This window comes from Peromyscus eremicus, chromosome 4, assembly GCF_949786415.1.
Source record: "Peromyscus eremicus chromosome 4, PerEre_H2_v1, whole genome shotgun sequence".
Classification (NCBI taxonomy): Eukaryota; Metazoa; Chordata; class Mammalia; order Rodentia; family Cricetidae; genus Peromyscus; species Peromyscus eremicus.
In genome coordinates, this window is record NC_081419.1 from 93730720 (window position 1) to 93749140 (window position 18421).

At 48.2% G+C, this 18421-nt stretch overlaps 1 protein-coding gene across 2 annotated transcripts in view; it reads left to right on the plus strand.

The window, feature by feature from the left end:
• Positions 1 to 18421, plus strand: part of Mapkbp1 (mitogen-activated protein kinase binding protein 1) — a 55393-nt gene that overhangs the window by 24521 nt on the left and 12451 nt on the right. For both annotated transcript variants that reach the window (XM_059261183.1, XM_059261182.1), the window contains exons 2-9: positions 2310 to 2401; positions 14435 to 14497; positions 14793 to 14850; positions 15647 to 15817; positions 16173 to 16310; positions 16507 to 16689; positions 17193 to 17353; positions 18203 to 18392. In XM_059261183.1, the coding sequence (XP_059117166.1) occupies positions 2310 to 2401; positions 14435 to 14497; positions 14793 to 14850; positions 15647 to 15817; positions 16173 to 16310; positions 16507 to 16689; positions 17193 to 17353; positions 18203 to 18392 (1056 nt within the window). The remainder of the gene's footprint in view (positions 1 to 2309; positions 2402 to 14434; positions 14498 to 14792; positions 14851 to 15646; positions 15818 to 16172; positions 16311 to 16506; positions 16690 to 17192; positions 17354 to 18202; positions 18393 to 18421) is intronic.

The following is an 18421-nucleotide window of genomic DNA, read 5'->3' on the forward strand; positions in this document are numbered from 1 at the left end:
AGGTGTAGACCTGTACTTGGTTCCATGACCTCTGCATTCTATGTGGGACACAGTGGCTTTAGGCTCCTCTTTTTCTTCTCTGTCTTAGGCAGAACGTACAATAGGAATGTTGTAGAACACCCCTTCCTCTGGGATAGTTAAAGGCATAGTGCCAAGAGCCTGATCTGGGATACTAAAGCCGTAGACCCCTAGGGTGAGTTTGTGCTCTGCAGTCAGTACCAGGTGACTGGAGCCAGTGAGTCGATAGACTGAGGAAAAGAATGGAAGGAGAAATTCAGACTCACTATCCAGAATGTCTAGCATAGGCAGGCTAACTTTAGCTTATGTCATGTTAGGTGTAGTACCTCAGCTGGGCCCACGGATAAGTGAACAGTTGGGTGCTTGGGCTGATGTACTGGTAACTAAACCACGGCTACCGGTGAGTAAACATGTGTTGGAGTTCTTCACCTGTGTCCCTTCACCTGTATCCTTAATGACTCTTAGAGAACTCTCTGAGAGAATTTTGTTTGGCTGTTTTTGTTTGTTAGTTTGTTTGCTTTTTTTTTTTCCGAGACAAAGTTTCTCTGTCAATTTTTGGAGCCTGTCCTGAAACTCGCTCTGTAGACCAGGCTGGCCTCGAACTCACAGAGATCTGCCTGCCTCTGCCTCCCAAGTGTGCACCACCACCACCCGGCTTTGTTTTTTGTTTTTTGTTTTTTGAGATAGCTCATTAACCCAGGCTGGCCTAGAACTCACTCTATATCTCCGGCAGGCCCCACACTCATAGTAATCCTCCTGTCTCAGCTTCCCAAGTGTTGAGATTACAGATGTGTAATTATACCTGTGCATTCTTTCAGATTTTTTTCTCTGTTTTGTTTTATTTTCAGTTGCTGGGGATTGAACCCAGCCTTTTGTACTAGACTGTACTGGACTATAGGTTTTAACTGTACTACCTTGGGAGACTTATTTTAGTCTTTATCAACCACAGAGCATTTCTTTCCCACCTAATTAAAAATAAAATGGCCTTTTTGAGGTAAGAGTTCAGTTGTGTTGTTGTTAATGTTTATTAATTGTGTGTGCACATATGTGCCACAGTGAATGTGTGTGGTCAGAGGACCTCTGGAGGTCAGAGTCTAAACATGATCTCTAAAAGTACTTTTAACAGTTCCTCTCTTTAGGCCAGTAAAAAAAGGTATATCCAGAAACTATTCTGGTTGATTCTGGGCTTCCCCACTGTAGAAGCTGGCTTGTCACAGTAGACTCTAGCTTGCCCTATGTTTCTGGTTTGCACCACTCCTTGGGCTTCTAGGGCTCTCCAGGGCTGAGTTTTCACAGGAGAGTACACTGTTTACATGGCCATTCTGCATGCGAAGCAGCACACTCTAAGTCGAGGAAGAACAAGGCCATCCCTGAGGGAAGGCTCATGCAGGAAGCACAGACAGCCCCGGAGGGGACTGGGTCTGGAGTAACCAGAAAAACTGTGTGACAGAGTGCCATGGAGTGACGATTATGAGGTTATAGGGCAGTATGATCTCACATGACTGCATCCACAGGAAGACCGATGAATTAATTTGAGGTTAGTCTAGTGGGGGTCCTGTGGCCTGCAGACACGTGGGACAGCAACACCATTGGTGAAGGTGGTGAATATCTCATGTGTCATGTCTTCTCAGACTCTCCCAGCATTTTACACAGGCTTCCCTTTCATCTCTGTGGGAGTTGTGGCTTAATAACAATAATCAGAGTACCCTGAGCATCTGTGATTCGCAAAACACAGCATTAAGCCCTGCTTTGGCTTCCTAGACAGACTGTATGAACTGGCAGACGTGAAGAGGTGGAGTCCTCTGATGGAGGGCTAGCACGTGATGGGATACAAAGATCAAGGATGTCCGAGTTACCTAATTGATACCTAACGTTCTTCTGACTGTTGGTAGGTAGAGCACAGTGGCCTGCAAAGGCTTGAAGTTCATTGATCTCAGGTGAATCCCATAGACCCCAGATCCCAATCTCTAGCTTAGCCTTAGTATCTTTTTGCATTGAGAGAATGCTTGGTCCTCTTTGATTGGGACCTGTACTTCAACCCTTTCATGTTCTGTCCCATGGCAACCACACGTGGAGTCTGTTAAGTGCAGGTGATATTCACTGCTGGACTTCCTCATATGATCTGTAGGCTTTGGGTCAGAACAGAGTCTGAAGAAGTCATGGGCTCATTTTCCTGAAGTTAAGGTTGTAGGCAGAGAACAGTGCTGCGGAGGTGTTGGACATGCTGTTACCACCTCCCTCTCGGCCCTGCTGTGTCTATAACAAGTCACTTCTCTGTTTGGCTCTAACAGGTGACCTTGGAGAAGGTGCTGGGAATAACAGTATCTGGAGGCAGAGGACTTGCTTGTGATCCCCGATCAGGTTTAGTTGCCTACCCCGCTGGGTAAGTGCTTTTCAAAAATCTTGTTGCATGAAAGCTTTTTTTTTAAAGTAACATTTTATTAATCCTTTGAGAATTTCATATAATATATTTTGATCATACTCACCCCCCACTACCCCTAGGTCCACTCCACTTTCTTATCCGTCCACCTTTGTGCCCCGCCCCTTTTCCTCTCCGTAGCCCTCTCCTTCTCTATCTCCCTCTCTAAAGACCCAGGAAGTCAAATTTGTGTTGCCTAACTACTCTTGGGTGTGGGGCCTGTCTTTGGATGTGGTCAACCTACCAATGGATTCTTCCTCCCCCAGCAGCTGTCAAATGCCGATAGGTCCTCAGTTAGGAGTGGGACTTTGAACCCATCTCTCACCACTTCCGCCGCCCCCCTTACCCTGTCATGGTAGGATTGTGTCGGGCTGAACTTACTCAGATCGTGTGAACACAGCCACAGCTGTGGTGAGTTCACGTGTACTGTATCCAGAACCGAGTTTCCTTGAAGTCATCCACGCCTCGGGCTCCACTGCCTCAGGCTCCTCCGGTCTTCCCACCCTCTTCTCTGTGACATCCCTTAGCCTCAGGAGAAGAATGTCAATTACCATTATGCTAAAGCAGTTGAGGAGGACAGTAGGTTTCTGGAATCTTCTGAGAGATACATCTATGTTAATGTTTTGATGTCATTTCTGTGAAGAAAATGCAGTCTAAGTAAAAACTCTTTTATTGGGTGTTGTCCTTGCTGTGCCCTGCACTGATTGGTATTTGGGCATCTTACTATTCCTTCCTATCCACACATGCAGATATGTACTTTTCTTATACAGGGTTCCCATCATCATCTTTTTTAAAAACTATTTTTATTTTATGTGTATGAGTGTTCTGCCTACACTCTGTGAACCATGTGTGTGCCCCGTGGCCATGGAGGCCAGAAGAGGACATCGGGTGCCCTGGGACTGGAATTATAGACAGTTGTGAGCCACCATGTGGGTGCTAGGAATCAAATCCTGGTCCTCTGGAAGAGCAGCCAGTGCTCCTAACTGCTGAGCCATCTTTTTAACCCCAGCACCATCTTCGGATCCATAGACAGATTCATTGCCCACTGCGCCATTGGCCCACCCCAGCACCATTTTTAATACTATCTTCTGATTTTTAATGGGTCTATTGTGATGTGACACCAAATGTTTAAAATGTCTAACTCGGGGCTGGGACAGAGCTCACTGGCAGAGTACTTGCCTGTTCTCAAGGCCTTTGTTCTGATTCCTAGCAAAATAAAGATCCGACTCAATGAATTTGAGTAATTTTCTAGAGCTTTGCAGCCATCACCACAGTCAACTGTAGACCAGAAACTCCAGATAGTAGGGTGCACTGCTGTGTGGTACTAAGGACCGGAGAGACTGAGGCAGGAGGAGCACCTGAGCATAGGAGCTTGAGGTTGGTATGTTATCGACTCCATAGTTCAGGGGAAGAAACCGAGATTTGAGGTGAAGCAGTTTCTTCAAAATCGCATTGCCAGTGTCGGTATTGGGGTCTAAGTCCAAGCAGCCTGACCATAGAGTGCTGACCCTTCAGTGGTGAAGAGTAGGGAAAAAGACCAGACTTCGTGCTTTTTCTCCAGACTGCCTGCCTGCCGTTAGAGTTTATGGACAGGTTAGTCTGTGGCAGGGAGACTGCTGCCTCTGGGTTCTGAGTTGGTTGTCTCTCCTAAGGGGACCTGTGGTGTTTAGTGTCCATAGTCAGGACCCTGTGGTTGCTGCAGTGGCTTAGCCTGGCAAAGACTGGACACCCCTCCCCCAGGTGACTCAATGAAAGGCCTGCCCTGCTAAATAACCTAGTGCTGCCTGCCCCAGGGGAATTCCACTCATTCTCTGCCTGCCCCTGCCAGGGAAAACCAGGTCCCTTCTTGTTGGAAGTGGGGCTGGGACTAGATAGAGTCTGTGCAGGAAAACTTGGGGTGCTGCCTTAGGAAATGTGGAACTCTGCCCCCTTCTCCCCCTGGATGCCAGGCCTGGAGCTTTGGACTGTGTGCTTATCTTTATAGACACTTGCAGCCTAGTATGCTGCCTGGGAATCCTCCTCCTGGGCTGGGTATGGTGTCTCTCAGGAGATGTCCTGAGTGTGCTTGGCTTTGGCTAATCCTAGGCAAACTCCCAAGCTGTTCTCTGACCTGTGCATTTCTGAGAATTTTGGTTTCTCTCTTTGCAAACGGCGGCTTCAGCTTTGGTGGTGGCGGCGGTGGCGGCGGTGGCGGTGGCGCTCACTGTTGTGCTCTTAGGGTCCATGGGAACCACTAAAGTCTATGTGAGTGCAGGCAGACTCTCCCCCTCCTTTGCCAAGCACCACCCTCAGCCCCCACACTTGTTCCTGCTGCTCTTGCTCTAGGAGCCAGCTCAGGTATCCTAGAAACAAGAAGAGAAACAAAACTCAGAATCCTCCCAGAGGCCTAGCAGCAACTATCAAACCAAAACAAAAGTTTCTGAGAGGAAATGAAACAGCCCGGGGAAGCGGGGAGGGGCGGCGGTGGGCAGCATGGGTCAGGCAGAGGTGGGTGGGATTTGAGTGAATATGGTGTCTCCGGGCCAAGACCCCCCAGTTTTAGTGGTTCCTGCTTCCCTTCTCCAGAGCCTTCACTTACTTACTGTCCCACAGGAAGCCCGCCGCTCACCCGTCATACTTGAAGCCTTCCTGTGTCACCACCTTTCTCCTTGCTGTGACAAAATAAGTCACAAGCACAGCTTAGGGGTACCCGCAGACTATGAGCTAAAACAAACCCTCCCTCCTTCTTAAAGCGTGTCAGCAAGAGCATAAGGCCACCAGTCACAGTGCAGCCAGAGTCGGGAACAGAGAGGAGGGCCAGTGCCCAGCTTGCCTTCTCCGTTTGTTTGGTCCCCAGCCCACAGATTGGTACTGCCCACAGTTAGGGTGGGTCTTACAACGTGAACTAACCCAGTTTAGAAACTCTTTGCAGACTTGCACAGAGTTTTGTCTCCTACATGATTATAGATCTTGTCTCCTATAGATTGTGATTATATCCTGTCCAACTGACAATCAGTATTAACCATCACATACCCTACCTCGGGATGCCAGTGTAGTTCTCCTGCAGTCTCTTTGAGGGACCTGGTTTGGTTGGACCCTCCCCCCTGGCTGGCTTCATAGTTCTTTGACTCTTTGAGTTGCTTGGCGTGGGCCCCAATGCCAGCATAGCCCGTGAGTGCTCTGAGCAGAGTGCTTTTTGACCACTGGGGGAGTAACTGCAGAGACTGGACCTTCATACCAGGAAGAGGAAGCTTCTTGGTTTTTCAGTGGAGGGAAGAGGGAAACTCCTTTCCTGAGTGTGCCCGTATTGGAATTTATGCTGAGATCCCAGCGTTATAAAATTGACAAGTGAGAAGTCACAGAATTTTCTCCTAAACTGAGTTCCAGAAGTTAAGGGAGCAAGAGAGGATCAGAGAATGCTAAAGCCTCTGAATAGTCGGGGTGATGGAAGAGACAGCACAGGAGTGGCTGGGGGCTAAAGAGGAGGCTAGTGTTAGATTGGGTGGGTGGGGCGCTGACGAGCTGGCTCTGTGGTTAAGAGCACTTGCTGCTCTTGCGTCGGACCTAGGTTTTGTTCCTAGCACCTACATAGTGACTTACAACTGTCTGTACTTCCAGTTCCAGGGGATCCAGTGCCCTCTTCTGGCCCCTGCAGATAGGTACCAAGTAGGTATGTGGTGCTTATGCATACATGCAGGCAAATATTCACACATGTAAATTTTTTAAAAAATGGAAAAATGTAATTGAGTGGTCAGGGCTCGGTGGGGAGGAATTGGACTGATAGTATCATGACAAGGAGAAAGCAGTATGTGAGACTTGATGTTAGAGTGTTCCAGATGGAAGAAGTGTCAGATGCAAAGATTCTAAGAGAGAGAGGAATGGTTTTGTTACAGGAACTAGTCAGCTAGTGGTTAATCTAGAGTGAATGTGAAGCAGGGAACTTAGGAGCCATCATTATGTCCCAACTTTGAAATCTTGCTGCTCACAAGGATTTGCCTCTTGTTGAGGAAAGAAATACCTTTGGAGTCCTCTGGGCGGAGAAAATGACCCTGATACACCTATACTACTAGCCATGTAAGTCATGGGTTAACACTGGTCTTTTTTTCACATGTTTTCGAGGAGAGGTTTGTAAAGTGTCCCATAAACAGACATTAATGGATTGCATGGCCTGACCTAAGAGACTTGTTTGGAAGGCATTGAATCCTAGGTATATCAAGAGGACAGCAACCAGGATGCTCCAGGTCACGCATTAGCCACTTTATCTCTTGGAATAATTAAAGAAAATATGGGGGAATTGTCTATAATTCATCTTCTGGATGATACTAGCAGCCCGTAGTTTGTAGAAAGCATTGTGTGGAATGCTATACATAGGAGCTTCCTGTTACAAAAGGTAACCTCTTAGATAGTCTTTTCCTTGTTACCCTTCAAGAAGATTGCCAAGAACACTATATTAGTTACTTTTGTTATTGCTAAAATAAAAACCTGACAAAGCAGCTTCAGGATTTGTTTTGGCTCACATTTGAGGGTGTAGTCCAAAATGGAGGGGAGTCATGGTGATGGGGCGTGAGGTGGCAGGATACATTGTGTCACGTTAGATACAGAGAGACAGTTCTGGCAGGAGCCTGTTTTCTCCCTTTAGCCAAGGGCCTCAGCCCAGGAGATGGTGCCATTTATGTTCAGAGTAGGCTTCCTCCCCTAAATTAAATCTTTCTGGAAACACCCCGTAGACATGCTAAGAAGCATTCATTACCTGTCACCATGGTGATTCTAAACCTGTCAAGTTGACAAGATAAAGCATCACAATCCCACCTCTTATCTTTCCACTCAAACACATCACTTTAAATAATAACATTTTACCATGACACCCTGTCTCATTCTAATCTCATATTTCAAAAATACCTTTATTAGTCCATCTTCAAACATTCCATAGTCTTTAACAGTTTTAATATTCTTCAAAAGTCCAAAGTCTCTTGTTAGACTCAAGGCAATCTCTTAACTATGAGCCCCTTTAAAATAAAAGCAATTTTCTTTCTTTTTTTCTTTTTTGGTTTTTCGAGACAGGGTTTTTCTGAGTAATAGCCCTGGTTATCCTGGAACTCATTCTGTAGACCAGGCTGGCCTCCAACTCACAGACAGCCACCAGCTTCTGCCTCCCGAGTACCAGGATTTAAGGTGTGTGCCATCACCGCCCGGCAATAAAAGCAATTTTTATACTCCAATATAAATGACACAGAAGAAATATTCCTATCGCAAAAGGGAAGACTGGGAGGGGAGAAAATATAGGCCCAAAGCAAGACCGAAGCCCAGGAGAGCGGATAGCAAACACTGTGGTTACAGACCCACCATCTGCGTCTCCTGGTGGAGTCCTTTGAGCTCCAACAGCTTGGACAACGCCAAAGTCTCCCCAGCTCTGCTGCCTGCCTGTCTCTCATGGGCCAGCTTCGCTCTGTGTCTGCTGCTTTTCTAGGTAGATATCATTTAGCCTTGATATCCCCAATATCCTAGGGTCTTCACTGGAATTTAGGCTTCGTTTTCCCAGCTCATGCAGTGACCTCTAGGGGCTTCTTTGCAGGCACCCGAGCCCTGCCGCACATTGCTTGCTGTAGTAGTAGCTTTCTGGAACTCTGGTGAAAGCCTCCATGACCCCCTCACCTTTGCAGCTTTTCTTCCATGCCTGGAAAACCAGCAGCACAGGGACCATGCTGCCAGGTTCTGCTCTAGTGTGAAGTGTAGCTTGTCCAGGCTCCCACCACAGCTGCAAATCCTCGTGTGCCTTGAAGCTTGTCCTGGGGAAACATTCTCCAGGTGGCCTTTATTTGCAGTTACAGGATGGACCTTTAGTGGGTGAGGTCTTGCCCTCAGGGTACCTTTGCTAGTGTTCCAAGTACAGCAGGACATTCTGTAACCATTTCAACTGCTTTCTTTGCATCCTTTGTATCCACAACTTTAAGCTCTCTCAAGTGCCTTTGCCAAACCACACATTTTCTATACCTTTCTGCCATACTTATTTTTCTCTCTCCAGCAGACCTGGATCAGAGCAGTGAGCAGTAAACCTAACACAGCCTGAATACTGTCATGTCTTGAAAGTCCTCTGCAAGGCAGATTAGTCCGTTACTTTTGAATTCAGCTGCACTCAAGTTCTCAGGATTCGGACAAAATGAAGCTAGATTCTTTGCCAATTGTAACACCAATAGCCTCTAGCCCAGTTCCTGAGACAGTCCTTATGAACAGGCCACAGCTGCCATATTTCTCTCAGCATCTGATCTTCCAAACTCCCCAGGTTAGTCTAACAAGCTCTGCTTACAGCACCTCAGGGCTTCTCTAGCCTGCAGCTCTGTCCACTTCCACAGTCCTCGGGCAAACCTTAGGAACCACTGAAGTTTCACCCTAGCACCCCCTTGTCCCAGTTTACTTTATCATCTGCTGTGGTGGTTTGAATAAGAGGGCCCTCCATAGGCCCCATACTTGAATGCTGAGTCACCAGGAATGAAACTGGCTGAAAGGATTAGGAGGTGTGTCATCGAGGCTGGGCTTTGAGGCCCAGTCTCTATCTGCCTGTGGATCAGGATATAGGAAAGCAGGGTCTGAGCTGCCGTGGCAGATCACAGCGGGCTGCTCAAGGTGTCTGTGAGCGGGATCGTGGAAGCTATCTGCACGGGTAAAGAGCCTCAAATGGCTCACCCACATTCCCACGTGGGAGCGTGTTGGGCACCAGATAATGGGTAAAGATATTGCTAGCAATCTACGGAGTCTGCTTAAAGGGCAAAGGAATTTATTAGAGAAACAAAACTCACAATACAGAACAGAGGAATTATTGCAGGGTCCTGGAAGGCTGAAGCACAGTCCCATGCTGTTCTTTCTCCTGGTCTGTCTCCAGCATCCAAAACCATGAGGGAGCGAAGAGCAAGCTGCGTATGTGCATCCCAGGTCTTAAGGATCCCCCCCCCCAGCAGCCACGCCCCAGGAGCATGTACTTCAAGGTCATAGCTAGAACAGCTACCCACTACACCCCAGTGCCGTACTGCCCCACAATGCTCTCTGTCATGATGATAATGGATTAAGCCTCTGAAACTGTAAGCAAGCCCCAGTTAAATGATTTCTTTATAAGAGTTGCCGTGGGGGCTGGAGAGATGGCTCAGAGGTTAAGAGCACTGGCTGTTCTTCCAGAGGACCTGAGTTCAATTCCCAGCACCCACATGGTGGCTCACAACCATCTATAATGAGATCTGATGCCCTCTTCTGGCCTGCAGGCATACATGCAGGCAGACTACTGTATACATAATGAATAAATAAATCTTTAAAAAAAGAAAAAGAGTTGCCGTGGTCATGGTGTCTCTTCACAGCAACAGAACAGTGACTAAACAGCTATTCTTCTTGTTGCTCTGACAGAATACATGACAGAGCAGCTTCAGGAAGAAAGCTTATTTCTAGACACAGTTTGAAGCTGCAGCCCATCATGGCGGGGAAGCCATGGCAGCAGGTGTGAGGCAGCTGAGCACACTGCAGAGAGATGAAATCCATGCTCAGCTCATGGGCTAATGCCACCTGCAGTCAGAGTGGGTCTGCCCTCCTCAGATAAACCAGTCTGGAAACTCTTAGACGTGCCAAGAGACATGTCACTGTGGTGAGGCTGAAGCCTGTGAAGGTGACAGGAATGACTGTAGTGAACACCATGCTGGTTGGTGTGTCCACAACAGTTCTGTGAGGAACTTCTGCTTTACACATAAGGAGACTGAGGTTTTTGAAAGTAAAGAAACAAGTTCCAGGCACACAGTATATTCACAGATGGGTCTGTCTGACCGCAGTGGTCTTCATCTTCTACCACTATACTACCCTTGGGCACCAGTGACTTCTGGCTGTAATATGGGAGAACCATGGAGCTGTCCCTGTGGTCTAGGTCATAGGTCTGACAGGCTTTTCAGCAGAGTTTGGAGGCTTGTGACTAGTGATTTAATGCTTGTTTTTTCTTTCTTCCTTCTTTCTTAACTTCCTTTTCTCTCTCTCTCTTCTATCTCTTCCTCCCTTCCTCACTTCCTTTCTTTGGCTCTCATGTATTCCACATTGGCCTTAAAGTGACTTAAAGATTTATTTACACCTTCCACAAATGCTGAGTGCCTGTCTTCCTGGACTGGGGACTTAACAGTAAACACAACACAAAAATTGCATCTTGCCTGAGTTGAAAATGCAGTGATAGTACCCCTCACAAAGTGAATTATGTAGAAAATTAGAAGTAGCTTCATGCTTTGGAGAAGGAATAAGTAATGGTGGTAAAGTGCAGTACAGAATGTGGGGAGCCGCCAGGCGGTGGTGGCGCACGCCTTTAATCCCAGCACTCGGGAGGCAGAGCCAGGCGGATCTCTGAGAGTTCGAGGCCAACCTGGTCTACAAAGCAAGTTCCAGGAAAGGTGCAAAGCTACACAGAGAAACCCTGTCTCGAAAAACCAAAAAAAAAAAAAGAATGTGGGGAGTGAAGTTTAATAATAGGATTACCGGGTAGCATTTGAGTCATGCATGAAGGGACCTTCAGTATGCCTCCATGTGGCCCTTCTGATTTTACTTAGCCTGAAAGAAATGTGAAGAGACATTGTTTTTTGTTGAACAACCTGGGCCTGCTCATGTATATGCTGCTCCACTCATGGCTCATCCTGATGTTCAGTTGGCCTTGCCTCTGGAAGATGGAGAATGGTAGAAGATAGATCCTGTGAGAATGGAGCAAGCCTGGGCCTGTGCAGGGTTGGGACTGTCAAGGGCTTGGCCCTTCCTGGCACTAGTGTCCTGAACTGAGGCCCTAAGGGACTTACCCTCCCTCTGTGAGGATGAGCAATCTCTCTGTGCCCTCAAGTTCTAAGTTACAGGAGTCAGCCTGTTAGGCCAGCCCAGCCCAGTAGTCCTGTTGTCGATGATTTCAGTGAGTATGGCTGCAAGGGCTTAGCCTGCTGGGCAAGGACATCGGAAGTGAAGGCCAAGGGCTGATGCCAACTGTGCCCCAACTCCTCTCCCTCTTGACTGAGGCGCTTGCTCACAGTTCACTAAGAAGACCAAAGAGGTTCCTAGGAGTTTTGAGAATAGGCCCTCCTGTGTACTGGAAGGACTTAAGCGAGCTGGGCATGTATAATCCATGGGCGCAGCTCTTCCCTAGGGAAATACGCGTGTTCTCACTGTTTCTCTCTTCCTCTCTGAGGGGTTAGTTTCCAGTCTGAATAAATAGGAGTAAAACATTTAGAGGAGCCAGGCGGTGGTGGCGTACGCCTTTAAACCCAGCACTCGGGAGGCAGAGGCAGGCGGATCTCTGTGAGTTCGAGGCCAGCCTGGTCTACAGAGTGAGTCCCAGGAAAGGCGCAAAGCTACACAGAGAAACACTGTCTCGAAAAACCAAAAAAAAAAAAAAAAGCCAAAACCATGTGGAGGAAAGGCTGCTCTCTGTGTGTTTCCATCCCTGCCATGCCTGAAAGTTTCCTGTTACCTGATACAAAGGGAGGGGAGGGAGTAGGGTCTGCTCATCTGCATGTAGCCGTTCATCATTCTGCCTGCACTGTCACACACACACACACACACACACACATTGTTGCTCTCCTTCCTCTTTCCCCTGTGAGCTTGAATTTAAGAGATGGAGGATACAGAAGAAATTGTATTCCATGAAGACTCAGATTTGTACATAGTGACTAGAAAGGTTTTGGTGTTTTGTTTTGTTTAACAGGATCTTATACAGCCCAGGCTGATCTCACACTCACTGTATAGATGAGGATGACAGAACTTCTGATCCTCCTGCCTCTACCTCCCAAGTGCTGGGATTATAAGTGTATGCCACCACACCAGGTTGGAGTGTTTTAAGCAGTCTGACGCACTGCCCTTTAAAAGCTACCCAGCTGCTCTAGGCTGATAGGCTTACGGGAACACCCACAGGCAGAGCCCCCAACACTGACTTGTTCTGCATGTGGAGTGTGGTTGGCTGCATTGTGTCAGTTAGAGGACTCTATCTCAGAGAGCGGAAGCCCTTTGCCCTTGTTCATCTGTTACTAGTCAGAGAGCTAGTGGCCGTAACCTGTCAGACTAGCTCTCTTTACTAGAGCTGAGCCTAGAGAGGTCTCTTGAACAGCTCTGGGCAGATTATGGGGGGTCAGAAAACAGTAGCTCCAGGAAACTCTGTGGGTTATCAATCAATGATAGCAGACCTAGAGGATATTATTTTGCACACACTGAATAGTATTGAATTGTAACTGACATATTTTCATACACCTGTTCAGAAGTGATAGAGTACAAAATTTCCAGAGCCATTTTGGGTTTTGTCATATTTTATGTTCTTAAGGCAGAGTTTTACTTTGTAGCCCAGTCCATCTTTGAACTGTCTTAGTTAGGGTTTCTGTGCCTGTGAAGAGACACCACAACCACGGAAACTCTTATACAGGAAAACATTTCATCGGGGCTCACCTCATTATCGTCATGGTGGAGAGCATGGTAGCACACAGGCAGATACCGTGCTGGAGAAGTAGTGGAGAGTTCTACATCTGGATTGGCAGGCAGCAGGAAGAGAGAGTGACACTGGGCCTGGCTTGAGCATTTGAAACCTCAGAATCCACCCCCCATGACATACTTCTTCCAATAAGGCCACACCTACTCCAGTGAGGCCACACCTCCAATAGTGCCACTCTGTGTAAGCCTGTGGGGGCCATTTTCAATCAAACCACCATAAACTTGATGTATTGCACATTTGAAGAAATCAAAGCTTGATTCTTCAGCCTGCCACATGCTGGGGTGACAGGTATGCCCCGAACATGGCTTTTGTCATACTTAAAACCCTGACCATAGCACTTTAGAAGGAGACTTGGGAGATTGGAGTTGATGTAGGAAGTGAAAAGAGAGAGGAACAGGGAAAAGGGAACAGGAAAGAGTGGGGATGAGGGTAAGAGAAGGAAAACAGCTCAGGAAGGTCTGGTAAAGGGGATTGGCGGTGATGAGACTCGGGACTTCAAATCTGTTGGTCAGCTGGAAGTTCTGGATGTTTGGTCCCATCACAGGGCCAGCGTCTCCAGAGAATATGTGGGCTCTGTCTGTTGGATTAGTTTATTGAGCCTGAGATGCTGAGTACTTGTTACCAGCGTGCACCTCTGCTTAGTTTCCCACTACGTCTCTGTCTGCTCTTTCCTCCTCCTGCTCTTTGGTGTACAGCCTCCAGCCTTGCTCCTGCTAAGAGATTGACAGCTGGACACCAGGCTAGGGCCTGCTCATAACCAAGGAGCCTGCTGAGAACACTAGCTGGCTCTTAGCCTCTAGCTTGTTGCTGCTGATTTCTACCATCCAGCTTCCCCCACCCCCACCCCCAGAGCTGCCTCTGGACAGTCAGTCTGGATCTGATCCCATCTGGAAGCCTTGTCCCCTGGGTGGAAAGGTTGTCTCAACCCTTTTTTTTTTTTTTTTTTTTTTTTTTTTGTGAAATGGGGCCAGAATCTCCACTTGCCTTGTTCTGGTAGTCAGAAAGCCCTGCTTAGGCCCTGAAACTCAGCTGGGAGCTCTGTAGCATTCTCAAGTCATTCCTAAGGCCCTCTCAAGCTGTCTCTGCTCTGTCCACATGCAGTTTATTAGGCCTACCTCCAGTTCTAGTGCCTTGCATAGCCCCATGTTCTTTCTTACTCAATAGGTGGAGGCACACTGTCTATAACAATGATTAAGACGTGGCTCTAAGCCTGAGAACTGGTTGCAAGCTGAAGCCTGACTAATCAAATCACATTTATTCTTCCATCTTTATTCCTTCACTGGGATATGTGCAAAGGTTGTGGGAAGGCCTGTATCCCTGCTGTCCTTTGTGGGTATGATCAGAGATGGGGCTGGTACTTAGGGTCCGGGTGAATGGGCTTCCATGGAGCCCTTTTCTCCACCTGAAGCTGCTGAGATAGGCCCTTTGGGGTGGAGAAACTCGGAGCTTGACTGACCTATTCCCTCTGCTGGGTGACCAGAAGTCCCAGGTGGGCTTGAAGGAGCTGTGGTTGGGAGCTAACCCTAACAGTTCACTTGTCTTTTCAGGTGTGTGGTTGTGCTGTTCAGTCCTCGGAAACACAAGCAGTACCATATCCTCAACAGTTCCAGGTAGGTGGGCGTGGCCCCAGGGGCTGGGAGAAGGCCTTGGCCGGAGATCCCAGGCTCTAGGACCTGGTTTGGCCCTGAGGCCAGATAGGGAAGTGTCACATATACCCTGGAGTCTTTTGGCCTTGCATTTGGAAACTATGCAGGAGGGAGGGAGGGAGGGAGGGAGGGAGGGAGGGAGGGAGGGAGAGAGAGAGAGAGAGAGAGAGAGAGAGAGAGAGAGAGGCTGTCTGTCTGTCTGTGGGGGGTGAGGTGCTTAGTTGACTAGGTCCAACCAAGCTTGCCCTGTCTCTTGCAGGAAAACCATTACTGCCCTCGCCTTCTCCCCTGATGGCAAATACCTGGTCACTGGAGAGGTGAGTGAGGAACAGGCAACCATATTGTGGCTTATGGGTGGCCTGCCCTCAGCAAAAAGCCACAATCCTGTGTCCAGTTAGGGGCACTCACTCTTGCCTCTTGGACTGATACCCCGGCTTCTACTGTGTCTTAAATAGTTGTTCTTAAGCTTTAGTGTGATCAGATTCACTGGGAAGGCTTTTTAAAGTGCTCACAGCTGGGCCCCTGCTCCAAAGTTGTTTGATTCTATAACCTGGGATTCCCCAGATAGCTTTTCTTTTAAAAACAAAAAAACTTATTCATTTATTTGTGTGGGTAAGGGGGCATGGAAATCTCACTCAGATCATGAAGTTTGGTGTCAAATGCCTTTACATGCTGAAGTCATCTCTTACCTGCTCTTCCCTCTAGCTTCTAACAGGGTAGGATGGTTCAGGACACACATTTTGAAAACCACCACCCTAAAATATTTCTTATCTCCAGATGCCCCCTGCTGGGCACACCAGGAACACAGCCCTTGGTCTTAGAAGGAGACAGTCAGTGCCATAGTAGTAGACAGCTAGTACACATTTGTAGGCCTGGCTGCTTACCAGAGTCATTCAGGGAGCTTTGGCTGGATCCAGAGTCCTGGGCTAGTTCTCGTCCTAGGCACTGGTGTCCTCAGATATTTATTGTGCTCTTCTATGCCTTTGTCTTGCTCTTTGCTATTGAGCAGAGACCCATTGGAGGAGCAGTGTTTCAGAGCTGAGGAGGTTAAGGACCAAGGAGGCTACACAACACCTTCCCATAGTTCTCACTCACATTCTTGCTTTCCTACAGAGTGGGCACATGCCTGCCGTGCGGGTTTGGGATGTGGCTGAACGTAGCCAGGTGGCAGAGCTACAGGAGCATAAGTATGGCGTGGCTTGTGTGGCCTTCTCTCCTAGTGCCAAGTACATTGTGTCTGTGGGTTACCAGCATGATATGATTGTCAACGTGTGGGCCTGGAAGGTGAGTGGGCTGGGTGGCATGGCCTTGGCATTCTCGTGAGGTTCCTGTGTCAGTGGGGGGTCAGGAAACTGCTGACCTGAGCAACTTCATTTACTTCAATGATTTCCATCTCATTCTTGAAAACTGTTTGAAGTAGAGAATAGTCATTGGGTGCCAGGGGTGCTGCTAGAGGGCCTGGCTTGTGTTTTCCCATACTCCTGAGGGATTAAACTGTTGAATTCCTTTAGTAAATACTAGAAAGAAAGTTGTTTTGTTTTGTTCCAAGTAGAAATTCTTGCTAGCTCTTCTCCATCCTCAGAACCCTTCTTAGTCCTGAGGGGCAGAGCTTTGATTCTTCCTTTGACTTTCCCTCCAGAAAAACATCGTTGTAGCCTCCAACAAAGTATCTAGTCGGGTGACAGCAGTGTCCTTTTCTGAAGACTGCAGCTACTTTGTCACCGCAGGCAACAGGCACATCAAATTCTGGTATCTTGATGACAGTAAGACCTCAAAGGTGAGACTGAGACTCTGCCCCTCTGGATACTGCTCCAGCTAGCTGCCCTTGGCTGGCTTAACAGTCACAAGTTTTGGATGGGCCTGATCTGCCTGGGCTGAGGAGTAGTCTCAGAGAACAGGGGAGCTTGTGCCTGCCCTCTCCTCCTGAGCACCTCATTTCCAGGAGTAGATGGATGGAGTGCATATCTCCACAGGTGAATGCCACTGTGCCCCTGCTGGGCCGCTCAGGGCTGCTGGGCGAACTGCGGAACAACCTGTTCACTGACGTGGCCTGCGGCCGAGGGAAAAAGGCTGACAGCACTTTCTGTATCACGTCGTCTGGGCTGCTGTGCGAGTTCAGCGATCGCAGGCTTCTGGACAAATGGGTGGAGCTGAGAGTAAGTAACTCAGGCTCAAATTAGGGGAGAGCTGGCCTTGGGGCTCTAGACTTGGGGCTGGGCCTTTGTGCATGCTGAAGGGGACTCCAGGAGACCCAAGGCTGGTCCCGTGATCTGTATGACTACTTCCTCTTGTTCTTTCTCATCTCTCTCCCCTGCTTTCCTCTTGTGCTCAGAACACTGACAGCTTCACAGTAAGTGCTCCTAGGCCTTCCTCTCTTCCTCAGGCTGTTTTTTCTCCTTTCTGGGATTTTCCTACCTTAGCATCTTGGTCCCTCTGATGCCTAGAAGGGTCCTCAATTTTCACCCCACTTCCCAACTGTGCAGGGCGATAGGCCTTCTGGGCACATGCTACTGGAGGGAGGGCATCTCTGGACAGCTGAGGGGCTGCCCCTGCCTTGGCCTGTCCCTTTTGATAAGTGGCCTTGCAGAGGGCTGGTCAAGGATCAAACAAGGCTGACTAGGAGGGTAGCCCTTGCTGACCTGAGCTGCTCTGCCCACAGACCACTGTGGCCCACTGCATCTCTGTGAGCCAAGAGTACATCTTCTGTGGCTGTGCCGATGGCACCGTGCGCCTTTTCAATCCCTCCAACCTGCACTTCCTCAGTACCCTACCGAGACCCCATGCCCTAGGAACAGACATTGCCAGCATCACTGAGGCCAGGTGAGCAATGTGGGGCCCACTATCCCATTCAGGGCTTTAGTTAGACTTCAGGGAACAGAATGAAGAGTATGTCAATGTTTAAAGATCACCTGGAACACCTTTGTAGACAAAGAAATTTGGGTTCCTTGGTGTTTGTCAGAACCAAGGAGACTGAATACCATAGAGGACCACAGAATATCTCAGTGAGTCTTGGGAAGAGCGGTTATAAAATCTGGGCTTGTTTTATGTGCTCTTAAGAATAACTCAAGGGATTGAAGTCTTCTAGTTGGATGATGTAAGGAAATGGGGATAATTTTACAATTGGACACCTTGATAATCTCTAATTGGGAGGGTAAAGTGTGCTGTGGTAAAGGCACAGCCAGCAATCATGCTAAAAGGAAAGGGTGATGTTTCGTCATTTTTATGGTTAGGCACGTGCCCTCAGTAGATGATGATGATGATGATGATGATGATGATGATGATGGTGATGATTTTGAGGTACTGGAGATAGTACCCAGGGTCTCCCTTGTTAGACAAGTGCTCTACCACTGAGCTATATCCCCAGCCTCATTTTTGTGATTTTTATGATGGTCTTGTTTGGATTTCTATGCAGAAATGCTTGTAGAACCATCTAGATTTGTGTCCCATTGTGACCCCAGAATTGCCTCATCTGATATTGGTGGTCTGTGAACTTGTGTTCCTCTGGAAAACACCATGCTCAGCAGCTGGTGTTGGCTCAGCTGCTGGGTGGCATCTCTCGGGACTGCTTTTATCTTCTCAGATCTACTTCCAAGTCTGTTGTAGGTCTAGAGACAGTGCCCTGTGCATTTTCCCTTCTTTGGTTGTAACTTTCTGCCCTCTTTCCCACAGTCGCCTCTTCTCTGGAGGGGCTGATGCCAGGTACCCAGACACCATTGCCTTGACCTTTGATCCAGCTAACCAGTGGCTATCTTGTGTATACAATGACCACAGCATCTATGTTTGGGATGTGAGGGACCCCAAGAAAGTGGGCAAGGTGTACTCAGCTCTGTATCATTCCTCCTGTGTCTGGAGTGTGGAGGTATGTGGGATGGGTTTGCTGGAATACCA